The sequence below is a fragment of the Salvelinus sp. IW2-2015 genome, linkage group LG19 (assembly GCF_002910315.2).
Source record: "Salvelinus sp. IW2-2015 linkage group LG19, ASM291031v2, whole genome shotgun sequence".
Lineage (NCBI taxonomy): Eukaryota > Metazoa > Chordata > Actinopteri > Salmoniformes > Salmonidae > Salvelinus > Salvelinus sp. IW2-2015.
In genome coordinates, this window is record NC_036859.1 from 19697262 (window position 1) to 19711985 (window position 14724).

At 43.1% G+C, this 14724-nt stretch overlaps 1 protein-coding gene across 2 annotated transcripts; it reads right to left on the bottom strand.

Annotated features, from left to right (window-relative positions):
- Positions 1-370: 370 nt before the first annotated feature.
- LOC111979648 (suppressor of cytokine signaling 6) lies at positions 371-3711 on the bottom strand. 2 transcript variants are annotated; one of them, XM_024010258.2, is made up of 2 exons: positions 3186-3711; positions 371-2870 (listed from the first exon to the last, which is right to left on the bottom strand). In XM_024010258.2, the coding sequence occupies exon 2, from the start codon at positions 2790-2792 to the stop codon at positions 1245-1247; it is 1548 nt and encodes a 515-aa protein (XP_023866026.1). In that variant the 5' UTR covers positions 2793-2870; positions 3186-3711; the 3' UTR covers positions 371-1244. The 2 variants fall into 2 exon arrangements, with proteins under 2 accessions (XP_023866026.1, XP_023866027.1); XM_024010259.2 differs by lacking the exon at positions 3186-3711 and adding an exon at positions 2989-3179.
- Positions 3712-14724: the final 11013 nt, after the last annotated feature.

Below are 14724 nucleotides of genomic sequence, written 5' to 3' on the forward strand. Positions count from 1 at the left end.
TTTATGTACATATTCTTTATCCCTTTACACTTGTGTGTATAAGGTAGTAGTTGTGGAATTGTTAGGTTAGATTACTCGTTGGTTATTACTGCATTGTCGGTACTAGAAGCACAAGCATTTCGCTACACTCGCATTAACATCTGCTAACCATGTGTATGTGACAAATAAAAAACTTGATTTGATTGTTTCTGTTTAAGAAACCTATTGCAACAGAATCGGTGTAATGAATACGCCCCTGATCTCTGAAGACTGAGAAGTAGAGAGACTGGTTTTGTACCATTTTACATATCTATTGTGTAATAAGTTCATAGAGTAACATTTCCAAATGAAAACATTCTGTATAATGATGATTAAGAACAGACAGACTATGTTATCTGTGAATGCAGTTTATTAACAGTCATAAACACCCCTCCTTTAACTGCATTGAAGATGTGCAATAAATCAGAGTACAGCCTTTCAAAAGGGGGAGGGGGGGTGAGACATACCAAAACAAGTATTCTACCATAGGTAGCATTTCATGACCTGAAAAGTAACAAGGTGAAGCATTTTTTCCTTATACTTACAGTGACAGGCAAACAGTCAAGTTTAGGCTGCACAAATAAGCCATTATCTCGATATATGGTTATACACAGTCGATGACGATTAGTTCTCCCAAATTACAGCATCAGATGTGTTGTACTTAAATTTTCTTTCTCCATATACTCAATATAATTAACATGCAATGAGAAACCATCACTGAGGCAAAAGAAAAACAACTTTACTAAAGACTGAGCAGAGAACTTTCAGGTATCAAAATCATACTAGCTAGTAGCTACAGTACAAACAAACTGGTTTAATGTAAGACAACAAACCACATAGGACAATGCAGAAATGTTGAGTGTAGTAATGATTAGAAGTATTTGTGCTTTATATAACAAAACACTTGGTCCATCAAAACACAATTAAAATAAATAATCCAATGCACATTTTTTTAAAGTAGATTTGATTAAGGTTCAGCTTCAATCCTTTGCTTTGAGGTTGGGAGTATAACTGTATGCTCAATATGTCAGTTGCTGGCATTGGCTGTTGAACAGATCACTAGATAGGGAGACATTGTACTGTGTTACATGTACTGAAATCAAATTCACAAAAAGTATTTGTAACAGCCAAGTAAAAGGGTAAAAAATGTTTTAAATGAGGACTAAGTCAATATATCACTGATCAAAAATGTGCAAGAAAGTCCAACTGAGTTTCATTTAACCCCTTCAGTAGTGCTTTTCCTGCAAGTAATCTTTCATCTTGTTTGGCAAAGGCAACTTCTGGATAAGGTCGATCCGTGTGTACTGACGGATGACAAACCGACAGAGGTACTGCATGGAGCGCACCTGCATAAACCTTGAGATAGGGTTTGTCAGTCTGACAGGATACATTGCAGTCCCTGGTGTGCGAGATCGTGAATAGCAGAAGGCTCCACTCTCAGAATCTATGATTGAACATTCTATGAGTTCCACTATTGATATGTGACCCTCCACATCTGGCTGTTCGTAGAAACTGAAACTGCCATTGGAGTGTTCAATCCTGGTGTGGAGGGTCTTACCCTGTGAACGAAAGCTCAAGCTCAAAAGATAACGATCGTCTGAGCTGTCTCGCACCAAGAATGACCCATCTGGCAGGCTGGCAAGTTTTTCCTCAGCTTCCCAACGCGTTATAGGACCCCAGTACCAACCCTGCTTGGCCAGTTTCTTTAGCTCTACTGTAAGGCTGGTTACAATCATGGGCCCGCTGTGCTGAACAGCATCATAAACCCTGCCAACGCCCGGGGCTGAATTGGGGTCAAAGTTGAGATGATGCAAAACTCTCTCTGCACCATGTGAGTGAGAAGAACCACCATATACTAGGAAACTCCTTCGGATGTGACTACCAGGTGGCAGAGATAGCAAGGGGGAGAAAGGAGGCTCTATTCTAGAGTCTTGAATCAAGGCACATTCAGCATCTGAGAGCAGTCGATTCACAGATGGGTCCATGAATATATCTGGTGACATCAGCTTCTCCTGGTCAATGGGCTCTTCATCTGCAAAAGGAGGGAATCGCTCAGGCTGAGGCACCTCATCCATTGGAAAGGGACTATCCAAACCTTCTGCAGGGTCAAGTTCATCATCTAAAGGCATTGCATAGTGAATATAGTCCTGAGATGCTAGTCCAATGATGGCAGGTACATTTTCATGGTCAATACCTAGATGCAAATCACCATTCTGAGGCTCAGTGTTTTCAGCTGAATCCTGAAAAGGCCTATCCCTCTGGGGGTCTGGGAATTCTTTCAGAATGCCATTCAGAGATGGGCTTGGGTCTGATGAGTGTATCATAGCTTTCACTTTCCCATCCCTCCTAATGCATGCTTCCTCAGAATTTGCTGCCCTGAGGGCCCATGGCGTGGGGCTATAATGGTGACTATTAGATCTTAGATGGTGTTGTGATTTGACATCATTAAAGAATATGGGTGCCGAGGAGCACGAGAATGTGTCATCTTCACTGGTCACCGATGTGGAACTTTCCTTTATTTTATTTTTCTGCTTCGCCGAAAGCCTTCTTTTCAGTGATCCCATAAGACTCTCACCCTTGGAGCGGTTCTTAGGGCCTTTCTCCTCCTCATGACCAAAGTCGTTACGAACAAGTTCTTTGTTGTAACATTTTCCAAACACTGAATCTGTTGAGATGTCGGTAGCTGATTTTGGCTGTGGTACAATATCCTTTCCCTCCTCTCTGCTTTTTAGGTTGAATGACTTTCGTATCGTTTTCAGACAAATTTTCTTCATTGTGGAAGTCCCTCAGACGTGGGGAGGCTCATGGATGTATGGATGGCCACATAGGTTGTCCTCCAAAAGCTGTCATCCCTGAAAAAGATCAAACATATATTTTTCCATTCATTTATTCCACATCGAGGCAATACAAAGACTACAACATAGCCTTGCAGTAGTTGCAATAACGTCGTTTTTAGTCAATCATGACTACCTTTCTACAGTATGTTTTTCAACTGCTGTCGATTGGTGAAGAAGCCTGATAGATACAGCCTGCTGCTAGTAAAAGCAAAGATACCGATAACTTCCCCTTTCATCTGTGGTAAAAGTCATTGGAGGCTAACGTTAGCTTGCTAGCCAGCTGGTGGTCCAGCCAAGAAACAAAGAGATCTAGCTAAGTTAGCTAGTTACCTTCTTTAATTCGATTCACTTTTGATATTACCCGTCATCCTCTTTTAAAAACTGTTTCCCTGTGAAACTGCCAAGACCGATGCATTTTGAGACAAAGTACTATAGCTACTGTTAGCTGCTAGGCACGCAAGTTAACTAACGTTACTGTAGCAAGCTAACTGGATGTAGAGACCCCACACGAGAGAAACGAAAAACAATACAAACTATGTCAAACTGGTTAGTTATCTACTTAAATATATTTATATTGTTGGTATATCCATTGCAGAAATGCTGTAGCAAGTTGCACTTGTAACTAGGTACTCAATCAACTAGCTAGAACTTTTCAGTCTCCCTTCCTGTCGTTGTCCTTTGTTTACATGACGCTTGCATTGTGGGAAAATAGGTACTTCTTCTTCGATGGGGTCAGAGTTTCTAAACCCAGAGATGCAACATCGCGAGACTACCGGGAACGCTTGCGAAGCAGACTAGTCCGGGGGTTGAGGAAAATAATTGTATAACTAAGATAAACCACAGCCTGTCCTTTCCAATGAATGGGATCAAATTAGTCATAGTGGGCAGAACAAGCAAAGAGGTGTGCAGAGCCAAATACAAGCTCGCGAGATCCTATTGGCGCGTTCTAGAAAATATATGCATATTTCTCAATTCGTCTATGCGACAAAGGGTAAAGTCTACAAAACTGTGTCCACTCTATTCGAAACAGATTGTAGTTTTGGGAACAGGAAACTGTATTGAGATCAAATTTGTCATTAATGAGAAAATGTGCAGAACGTTGGCCAAAATCCATATTGTTCATCTTCTCCCACTGCCAGTGTTGTGCCTAAATGCTCCCCCCTGCCAGAATCCCCCCTTCGCGTGAACGCGCACGCACTCAAATCTTCATTGCTGCGACTTGCTTGTTAGTTGGGATATCTAATCACGTTAGGCTGCGTTTCATTTGATTATTATGTCGGTTTGATCGCGGGGGAGGCACTAGTAATATCTTTGTTTTCGGTTTGGCTATTTGTTTCAGGTTTATTAGTCTATAAATAAATCTCTATGCCAAAATTCGCCGTTTTCTTGCCTGCCGAACCCCCCCTTCTATCTTGGGACTGCAAGGCCTAGCACGCTTCAGAATCATTTTGGTGACCTATCATGCCCTCTGATGAGTGCCACAGGAAATATTAGACTCTAGGCACGAAAGGAAGTGGTTATTTCAGCATGAATAATTTTCAGAGCCCTCTACTGTTCTCTCTACCCATCCCTCAATCCCCTATCCCATTGTGCTTTTACCTCTTATGGCTTTTCCTAAAAAAAGTACACTTTTTCTGTTTTAGTTTTTAAGAATGTAGGTACAGGAGTAATAATAAAGTAATAATAAAATAATTATTATGATAAATTAAAAAAATTGTACTCTGGGCGAAAAAGAAAGTTCAAATATATAAGTCAACATGACTGCATATCCATAATCACAGTAAACTGTTATAATAATAGAAAAAAAAGAATAAATGCACAATAATATAATAAACAAAACTATGACTGAATGTGCCTCCATGAAGAATCCCTTCCCCAACAGGTCCCTTCGCCCTCAATAGGACACCCCCAGCACCTTCACCATCCCTGCCAACCTCCCCCACCCCTCAACCACAAAACACAATAATGATAATAATAGAAAATAAAAATATATATACCAAGATATATATACACACACACATGTACAGTACATATACATAAACATATTTACAGGACACTGAACTTATCTCTTTTCCTACATTAGATATGCAGGTGACATTTCCACCTGGATGACAGCACATAATCAGCAAGACGGAGATGCTCTTCATCTGAGGGAATGCCTGCCTATTTTCAGATGTTAGATAATCCGAGATGATCACATGTCATTTACATTCCAGCCCTTGTCAGCTCCAGATTTGACTACTTCAACACATTCTGCTGGAATCCCTACATTCTCAGATTAACCTCTGTTAGGAATCTCTATATTGTAATCAATAAAGTGTTTCAAAATGCTGTACTTTTATTAACATATATGTTCAGATCATTCCTGAGAGAGAAGGGGTGTAATATCTCCAGATGRGCGTRTGGTRCCCTTCCTCACCCATGCCAACAAGATGTTACTTCTTGTGGGGTCTTTGCCTTGAAAGTAAGTATGAGAGTATAAGTAATGTACAATTAACCTACTGAAAGTATACTGACTTAAAGGCAAAACAGAACTGCCAAATTATATTATAGCTGTGTCGTATACTTGCGAATTAGAATCTTATGTGTAACATAATTTTGTTGGGGAAAACTGAAATGCCCATCAAATTTTTCCCCAGTTTGCTGAATGTGTTCTGAAGGAAGAGTCGATTGTCTTTTCAAATATGGACAAAGATGTTAACATCATGAGAGAAGAAATAGCAGTCACTCTCCTCCAAAACACTGGTATGTTCAATTTCTAATTTAATATAATAGTACATAAAATAAAAACTTTATATGGATCTTTCAAGGTTATCTTTGATCCAACTTCGGACTAGATGGCCACTAAAACACATGTATTTAAATAATTCTGTTACAAGAAACCTACACTATTCCCTTGTTTCATATTCCCTGTTTGCTCAGTATTATACATGTAAAGATGTATAGACTACTTGACATTATGTTTTGCTAGATGACCTGAGCCAACTGTGCCACTTCTGTGGGGAGGTGGACAATAATGAGGAAGACACTAACTGGGTAATTACTTGTTCACTTCTAAAGTCACATTTTTAGGAGTACGAATTTGTATAAGCAGTAATATTACTAGAGGTAGCATCATCCGCTTTGTCTGATAATGAAATCATTGTAATTCAAGAAAATGTATTTAATGTTTTAAATATATTAACATTTTTCATCATAAATTTCAGATTGGTTGTGACCGCTGCCCACGATGGTTCCACCAGTCCTGTATGAAAACCATCTCACCATTGGAGGATTATGTCTGCGCTGCATGTCAGGACTAGGTTAGGCTTGAGTTCCAGGTGACGGTATCACCTGGAAAACTTTCCATAAAAAGTGGACTAAATGTTCAGTCGAGTTGTTGCAGCTTTCCAATATTTGTTTATGTTATTTATTGTCTTTTTATACTTGATTTATTGTAATTTTATATCTTATTATGCAAAGATCTTATTTAATGTTTGTTAACAAACTTAACTTTCTGTGATGTTTTTGTGTTATTGTGTGATAATATTTGTGTATTATCATTATTTTCTTAAACATTACTGTCACGTTCGTCGTTATCCTCCTCGTCTGAGGAGGAGCAAGGATCGGACCAAAGCGCAGTGCGGTTTGAATACATACTTGAATTTATTTAACGAAGACGAAACGAAGAACACTTGACAAACTAACAAAACAATAAACGAATGAACGTGAAGCTAATACTACGACAAGTGCAGACACATGCAACTTACGTAATGACATAGACAATAACCCACAACCCACAATACAAAACAGACTACCTAAATATGGTTCCCAATCAGAGACAACACAAAACACCTGCCTCTGATTGAGAACCATATCAGGCCAAACTAGAAACCCCCACATAGAAACAGACAACATAGAACTGCCCATCCCAACTCACGCCCTGACCATACTAACTAAAAGACAAAACAAAGGAAAATAAAGGTCAGAACGTGACAATTACAAAATGTTTCTAAAATAAATGTTTCTTTATACTCTAATTTTGCTTGCTTTGGCACACACTACTGGTCAACATGAGCTACCAAAATGATTCTGAAGTGTGCCAGGCCTTGCAGTCCCAAGATAGAAGGTGGGGGGGGGGGAGATTTCGGCAGGCAAGAAAATGGCCTCATCCCCCTAGAGTCAAATACTTTCTACAGAACAAACTTCACATCAGGATAGGCAACCAAAATTAATAATTAATATATGTGTGTTATATTAAACATAGAGGAGGGAGTAAAAATGTAGGCAAGCAAGAAACATTTCAGAACAACTACTAGTCGAAGAAGACATGGGAGAGATGACGAATTTTGTCAAAGATATTTATTCATAGACTAATACACTTGAAACAAATAGCCAAACCGAAAACTGCAGACATTACTAGTGCCTCCCCCGCGATCAAACCGACGTAAAAAATTTAATGAAACACAGCCTAACGTGATCAGAAATCTCAACTAGCAAGCAAATTGCAGCAATGAGGAATTGAGTGCGTGCACTTTCAAGAAAGTCTCAGCAATGAAGAATTGAGTGTGTGCACTTTCAAGCAAGTCTCAGCAATGAAGAATTGAGTGTGTGCGCGTTCACGTGAAGGGGGGGGGAATTCTGTCAGGGTGGAGCTTTTCGACACAACACCGGCCACTGGGCTTCCTTTCACTACCATATTCGCTAGTGAGTGGAAACGCCAAGTGGATGCTTCACATTTATACTTTCAGTAAAATATCTGTCTCATTGTTCTATCTGTGTTTGGGGTTTGAGAAGTCAATGAGAAGTGAACAATTCTCCCACAACCTAGATTCGAGACGTAAGTAGTTGAACATGTTATTACTCCAACCTTGTGAAAGTGACAAACTGACAGAGTTTTACATTTTCATCGATAATGTGTTTCTGTGCATGAGTTTAGCTAGCCAACGTCGCCATGACATCGGCTACAAGTGTGATTGGGGATTTCAATTGGATAAGCAGTTTTAAACAACAATGCTGATTGGTTAAAAGCGGTGTATATTTAAGCATTAAAGCACGATGGGGTGTTAATTATTTGAATATGTTGGTAACCTGTTGTATAAAAGTGATGATGTGATAATGATAAAAGTGATAATGCCCTCGAAGCCAGTGTTTGGAGGATATATTGGCACGGTTTGGAGGCCCGAGACGAAGTCCTCCAAACACGGGCTTCGAGTGTCACGCCCTGACCATAGAGAGCTTTTTATGTCTGTATTTTGGTTTGATCAGGGTGTGATTTGGGTGGGCATTCTATGTTCATTTTCTATGTTTTGTATTTCTTTGTTGTTTGGCCGGGTGTGGTTCTCAATCAGAGGCAGCTGTCTATCGTTGTCTCTGATTGAGAACCATACTTAGGTAGCTTTTTCCCACATGGTTTTTGTGGGTAGTTATTTTCTGTTTTGTGTTTCTGCACCTGACAGGCCTGTTTCGTTCCTTCCCTTTGTTATTTTTGTATTTAGTGTTCAGTTGAAATAAAAGCATGAACACTTACCACGCTGCGCTTTGGTCCACCTCTTCTTCAACAGATGACCGTTACAGACCTACCCACCACCAAAAGAGGACCAAGCAGCGTGATTACCTGGAGAATTGGACATGGGAGGAAATCCTGGAAGGCAAGGGACCCTGGGGACAGACGAGAGAACATCGCCGTCCTGAGGAGGTGGCACAGCGGAGCAGGCACGAGAGGCAGGCACGAGAGGCAGCCCCCCCCCAAAAAAATTGGGGGGCACACGAGGAGTTTAGTTCAGTCAGATTGTAGACCTGAGCCAACTCCCCGTGCTTACCGGGTGGAGCGTCGTACTGGTCAGGCACCGTGTTATGCGGTGGAGCGCACGGTGTCTCCAGTGCGCGTTCACAGCCCGGTACGCTACATCGCAGCTCCTCGCATCGGCCTTGCTAGGGTGAGCATCCAGCCAGGAAGGATTGTGCCAGCCCTGCTCTCCAGACCTCCAGTACGTCTCTACGGCCCAGGATATCCTGCGCCGGCTCTGCGCACTGTGTCTAGAGTGCGTCTGCACAGCCCAGTGCGTCCTGTGCCTGTGCAGGGCCAAAGTCACCAYCCAGCCAGGACGGTTGTGCAGGCTCTTAGCTCGAGACCTCCAGTGCGCCTCCACGGCCCAGTGTTTCCGGTGCCTCGGTCAAGGACAAGGCCTCCTGCATGTCTCCCCAGCCTGGTGAGTCCTGTGCTAAGAACGAATCCTCCTGCATGTCTCCCCAGCCTGGTGAGTCCTGTGCCTGCTACCAGAGCCAGGCCTCCTGTGTGTCTCTCCACTCCAGTGATGATCCATGGCAAGAAGCCTCCAGTGCGGGATCCATGGCACGAAGCCTCCAGTGATGATCCATGGCAAGAAGCCTCCAGTGATGATCCATGGCACGAAGCCTCCAGTGGTGATCCATGGCAAGAAGCCTCCAGTGTGTGATCCATGGCAAGAAGCCTCCAGTGAGATCCATGGCAAGAAGCCTCCAGTGATGATCCATGGCACGAAGCCTCCAGTGATGATCCATGGCAAGAAGCTTCCAGTGATGATCCATGGCAGAAGCCTCAGGGGTGAGACATGGCAAGAAGCCTGCAGGGGTGAGACATAGCACAAGCCTCCAACGGGGGTCTCCAGCCCGGAGCCTCCAGAGACGGCCTCCAGCCCGGAGCCTCCAGAGACGGCCTCCAGCGACGGCCTCCAGCCCGGAGCCTCCAGAGTCGCCCTCCAGACCCGAGCCTCCAGAGTCCCCTCCAGACCCGAGCCTCCAGAGTCGCCTCCAGTCCGGAGCTCCAGAGTCGCCCTCCAGTCCGGAGCTTCAGAGTCGCCCTTCATGTCGGAGCTTCCAGTGGCGCCCTTCAGTCCGGAGCTTCCAGTGGCGCCCTTCAGTCCCGTCAGCTTCCAGAGGCGCCCTTCAGTCCGGAGCTTCCAGAGGCGCCCTTCAGTCCGGAGCTTCCAGAGGCGCCCTTCAGTCCGGAGCTTCCACTCTGGACGGAAGAAACACAGAAAATCATCACAAGTCCACTTCGAGCTACCTCTACCGATTTTCAACCATGCCAGAGACTACATATGTGTCAGCCAAAAGGCAGCGATCCACTTTCTCCAAAAATATCACTCCTCTCATCCTTTACATGACCATCGAGGCGAGGCTCAGACTCTGAGGTCTTCATCACATCTGCCACCACAGGTAATTCATCCTCACTCTCGTCAGGTAACATTCCTGAGCCATCATAAATGGTTTGTACTTGGCGCCATTCTTCCTCAACACATCTTCCTACTGCACTCGGTACTTCTCCTTCCTTGCTGTCCATAACCACAGCTATTCGTTCACCACGCTCATACCGTGCCTTCATCCGCTGTACTGCTTGCCTTTCTCTATACCAACCTTCCTTTTTCCTTAGCCCAATTTACTAGTCTGGCTATCTCTGGCCAGACTACCAAAACGTGCCACTGTCGTCAGCCAGGTCTCCTCCATCTTCTGTCGCACTACCGTGCTAGGCCCATCCCAAAAATGTAATTGCTGCCCATTACTGGAGACATTTCCAATTTGGAAAAAGCAAAAAATGTTTAAAAAAAAATGTTTTAATCTTAATTCATTCACAATTCACTCTGAGCCCTACACAGTTCCTTGTCTTTGACATCATTCAGTCCCAAGAATCGCTCAACTGCAGATATGATAGCAATCCTTCCTGAATTCTTGTCAACTCCAGCAGTGCAGTTTATTACTATTGCCGTAAATGCCAAAAAAGTCACCCTCTCATGACAAGGATATGTGGATCCTGTACCTTGCAATCGGCACCCACATCTTTGTACTTCTGTTTCTCCACAGTAACCGACTCACCATGTCACGATTGTTGTCTGGAGAAGGAGAGGAGGACCAAGGTGCAGCGTGGTAAGTGTTCATTATTTTAATTAAAATATGAAACACTTGACAACACAACAAAAACGATAAAAGAACAGTCCTGTAAGGTGAACACACAAAACAGAAAACAACCACCCACAAACACAGGTGGGAACAGGCTACCTAAGTATGATTCTCAATCAGAGACAACGATAGACAGCTGCCTCTGATTGAGAACCATACCAGGCCAAACACATAGAAATACAAAACAAGGACAACATGGAACACCAGACATAGAATGCCCACCCAAACTCACGCCCTAACCAACCAAAAAGAGACATAAAAAGGATCTCTACGGTCAGGGCGTGACACACCAGCACTTTATTCTACTTTATACGCTGCTTTGACATATGAGACACTCTGAACAGCTCTTATTTGAGAAATTTCCACCTGCTTTATTCTTGCGGGGCATTCCAGGGACTCATGTTTATGCTTCCCAGCACAATTGCAATATTTAACTTCCTCATCTTCTCCAATATAACAATAGTTATGTTGGAGAAGTGCAGACAGTTATGTCCAACTGTCTGCACACATTTGACACATTACCAAATTCTTTGCAGTTGGGACACTGCATTACCCTTGGGATAAATTCCCTCAAAGGGTACCTCATAGAGTGACGATTTTAGCATGTAAATCTTGGTGGGGTATACTCCCCAAAAATTGTTTAGATGCATGCCAGCAAAGCCAGTACACAACACTAAACAATACATGAATTGCCCTATAACGGTGACGAACGGTGCCCACAAACTGTTAGGGCCTACATAAAGCTGTCCCAACAGCAGAGCTTTCTTTTCAGCACCATGGAGTGAATCCTTACCACTGCTACAGCTGGCTATCAGCGGAGCCTTGTCTGGCAGCAAAACTGTTCATTCAGCCTCATTATTTTATTTAAAAAATATTTTCTCCCCAATTTCTCCCCAATTGGTAGTAGTTTTACACCTTTTTTACACTACTGATTAGAGCCTGTAAGTAAGCTCTAAGGTCTACACCTGCTGTATTCAGTGCACGTGACAAATAAACTTTGATTTGATTTGATTATAGTCTTGTCCCATCACTGCAACTCCCGTACAGACTCGGGAGAGGCGAAGGTCGAGAGCCATGCGTCCTCCGAAACACGACTCTGCCAAGCCACACTGATTCTTGACGCACTGCTCGCTTAACCCGGAAGCCAGCCACACCAATGTGTTGGAAGAAACACTGTACAACTGGCGACAGAAGTCACTGTGCATGCGCCCGGCCCGTCACAAGGAGAYGCTAGAGCACAATGGGACAAGGACATCCCGACCGGCCAAACCCTCCCCTAACCCGGACTACACTGGGCCAATTGTGCGCTGCCTCATGGGTCTCCCGGTGGCATCCACCTGCGACACAGCCTGGGATAAAACCCGGGTCTGTAGTGACGCCTCCAGCACTGCGATGCAGTGCCTTAGACCACTGCACCACTCGGGAGGCCCTCATTCAGCCTCATTTACTTCCTTTAAAAAAACATAGCTGATATGGCTGATTTGTTTAAACAAATGTGGTTTCTACTGACAATTGAGATGTACAAACTATGGCATAAGGGGACGACGAGCGGATAAGAGGCAATCCGTAATTTGGATTAAGACATTAATGAGTGAGCTAGGACGGACATAGTCAATGTAACTATTTGTTCAGCACTTTTGAAATGTACAGCGACTGAATTCAGAACATGGGTCGYTCTGATAGTATTCTCCCTGTACACCAAGTCAGAACCGTAGGATAAATAAAGGGGCATATAAGCAGACAATGAAAGCTCTTACAATATTCAATTAATATATTTCTCTAAAACAGGCTATAGGATGCACCACTAAGTCAGAACAGTAGGCTAATTTATGAGGGGGAAAGGGAACAAATATAAGGGTGAGGCACATGGGCTACTAACAGCTTACTACACAAAATACACTTARTATTACTTTCTTAGCTACAGTGTACATATCTCCCTGGCATATGACATAATTTATGCAGCAGCATACAATACATTTTTGGACTCACCTTGTTATGCTGCGCTCACTTGAACAGGAAGTTGGCACAGCGGTCCTTCTTATGGGCTTTACAAGGTGGCCCGAAATCCAGACCTGGAATTCCGAGTTGGATGAGCTAGTTTTAGTCGAGTTCCCAGTTGAACTCACTAAAGTCTGAGATTTCCCATTTCTGAGTTTCCAGTTGTTTGCGGCAGAAGTCATGCTGGATTGACAGCATGGCCAATGTATTCAAGCTTTTCTGGCCCATGGTGTTACCCCCTTTTTCGTGATATCCAATTGGTTGTTACGAATTTGTCTTATCGCTGCAACTCCCCTACGGATTTGGCAAAGGTCGAGTGCCAAGCTGCACTGCTTCTTGACACACTGCTCGCTTAACCCGGAAGCTATTAAGACTATCCTAAAAACGGGACATTAAAAACTGTAATATCTTATGTTTCACCGAATCGTGGCTGAACGACGACACGGATAATATACAGTTGGTTTATTTAGTAAATACTTTCTTAACTTTATTTCTTGAACTGCGTTGTTGGTTAAGCCTTTCATGGTAAGGTCTACCTGTTGTATTCGGTGCATGTGACAAATACAATTTGATTTGAAGCCAGCTGCACCAATGTGTCGGAGGAAACACTGTCGGCCGAGGTCAGCTTGCAGTTGCCCGGCCCGCCACAAGGAGTCACTAGAGCACGATGAGACAAGGACATCCTGGCCGGCCAAACCCTCCCCTAACCCGGACGATTGGGCCAATTGTGGCCGCCTCTTGCGTCTTCTGGTCACAGCCGGCTGTGACGCAGCCAAAGATCGAACCCGGGGCTGCAGTGGTGCCTTAGCACTCACTGTTGAATTTTCGATTTCCAACTTGTTTGAGTCTTGTTTATGTCCAATGGGCGATGACCACTGTTACGTTTTATCTATAATTTATTTTCATATGACAAGGATTGAGACGGATTTGCCAGTAGATTGCATGATGATGACGCCTTGTCTAGCTTGCTAGCTAAGATTTCGAAAGTATTATGTTGACATGATCAGTCCAATCAAAGCTACGGTAGATGTAATGTGATTTTAAGTCATTTTATCTTTTGGCCAATGACCTTGAGCCTTCTTGGATGGGCACTTCTAATGTAAGTCTATGGAAGAACGCAAGGGGCTTACATTTTCGACCTCTACCTGTAGAGGTGACATAGTGTCCCCATGAGTGACAGAACACTGAGCCAATCACAGCGCAACTAGAGAACATTACAAACCCCTACAGAAAGCACTGAGCTAGGCTGAAACACCTGAATTTTTTAATTTTTTATTTATTTAACCTTTATTTAACTAGGCAAGTCAGTTAAGAACAACTTTTTATTTACAATGACAGCCTAGGAACAGTGGATTAACTGCCTTGTTCAGGGGCAGAACAACACATTTTTACCTTGTCAACTCTGGGATTCGATCTAGCAACCTTTCGGTTACTGGCCCAACACTCTAATCACTAGCCTACCTGCCTTACCCAGAGACCATATTTGTTCACAATGATTATAATTTTTTTAACATTGTTTGCAATCTGGTGTGTGACACATATTAATGCCAAAATAACATACAAAACTGGCAAAAAAACATTTTTTTTTCTTTTTTCTGAAACATTCAAAACAGAATGACGCGTCGCCACTGACCTCATATATACCATATTGCTTAATTAACATGCTTAGGAAGCGACTCCTCTTCAAAAACAACAGCACGGACATACTCTGTCTCTTCTCAACATTGAACATTCATGTCGATCTTTGAACCCCAACCACTCTAGCAATTTCCGTCTTAATCTTCTCAGCTTCAACTTCAACAGTGACCCCAGATATAGTGCCCTACTCCGAAAGTCTAAGCAAGTCCCCTCTTTTCCATTGATTCGAATGAGGTTCAATGCTCTCTGCTTTTTATTTCCCAATACACAACAGATCAACACAATTCCACCTCTGGTCACCCTCACAGACTCCACA

Bases quoted from the DNA above. Each gene is read 5' to 3' on its own strand.
- LOC111979648 (XM_024010258.2), bottom strand. From the start codon at position 2,792: ATGAAGAAAATTTGTCTGAAAACGATACGAAAGTCATTCAACCTAAAA.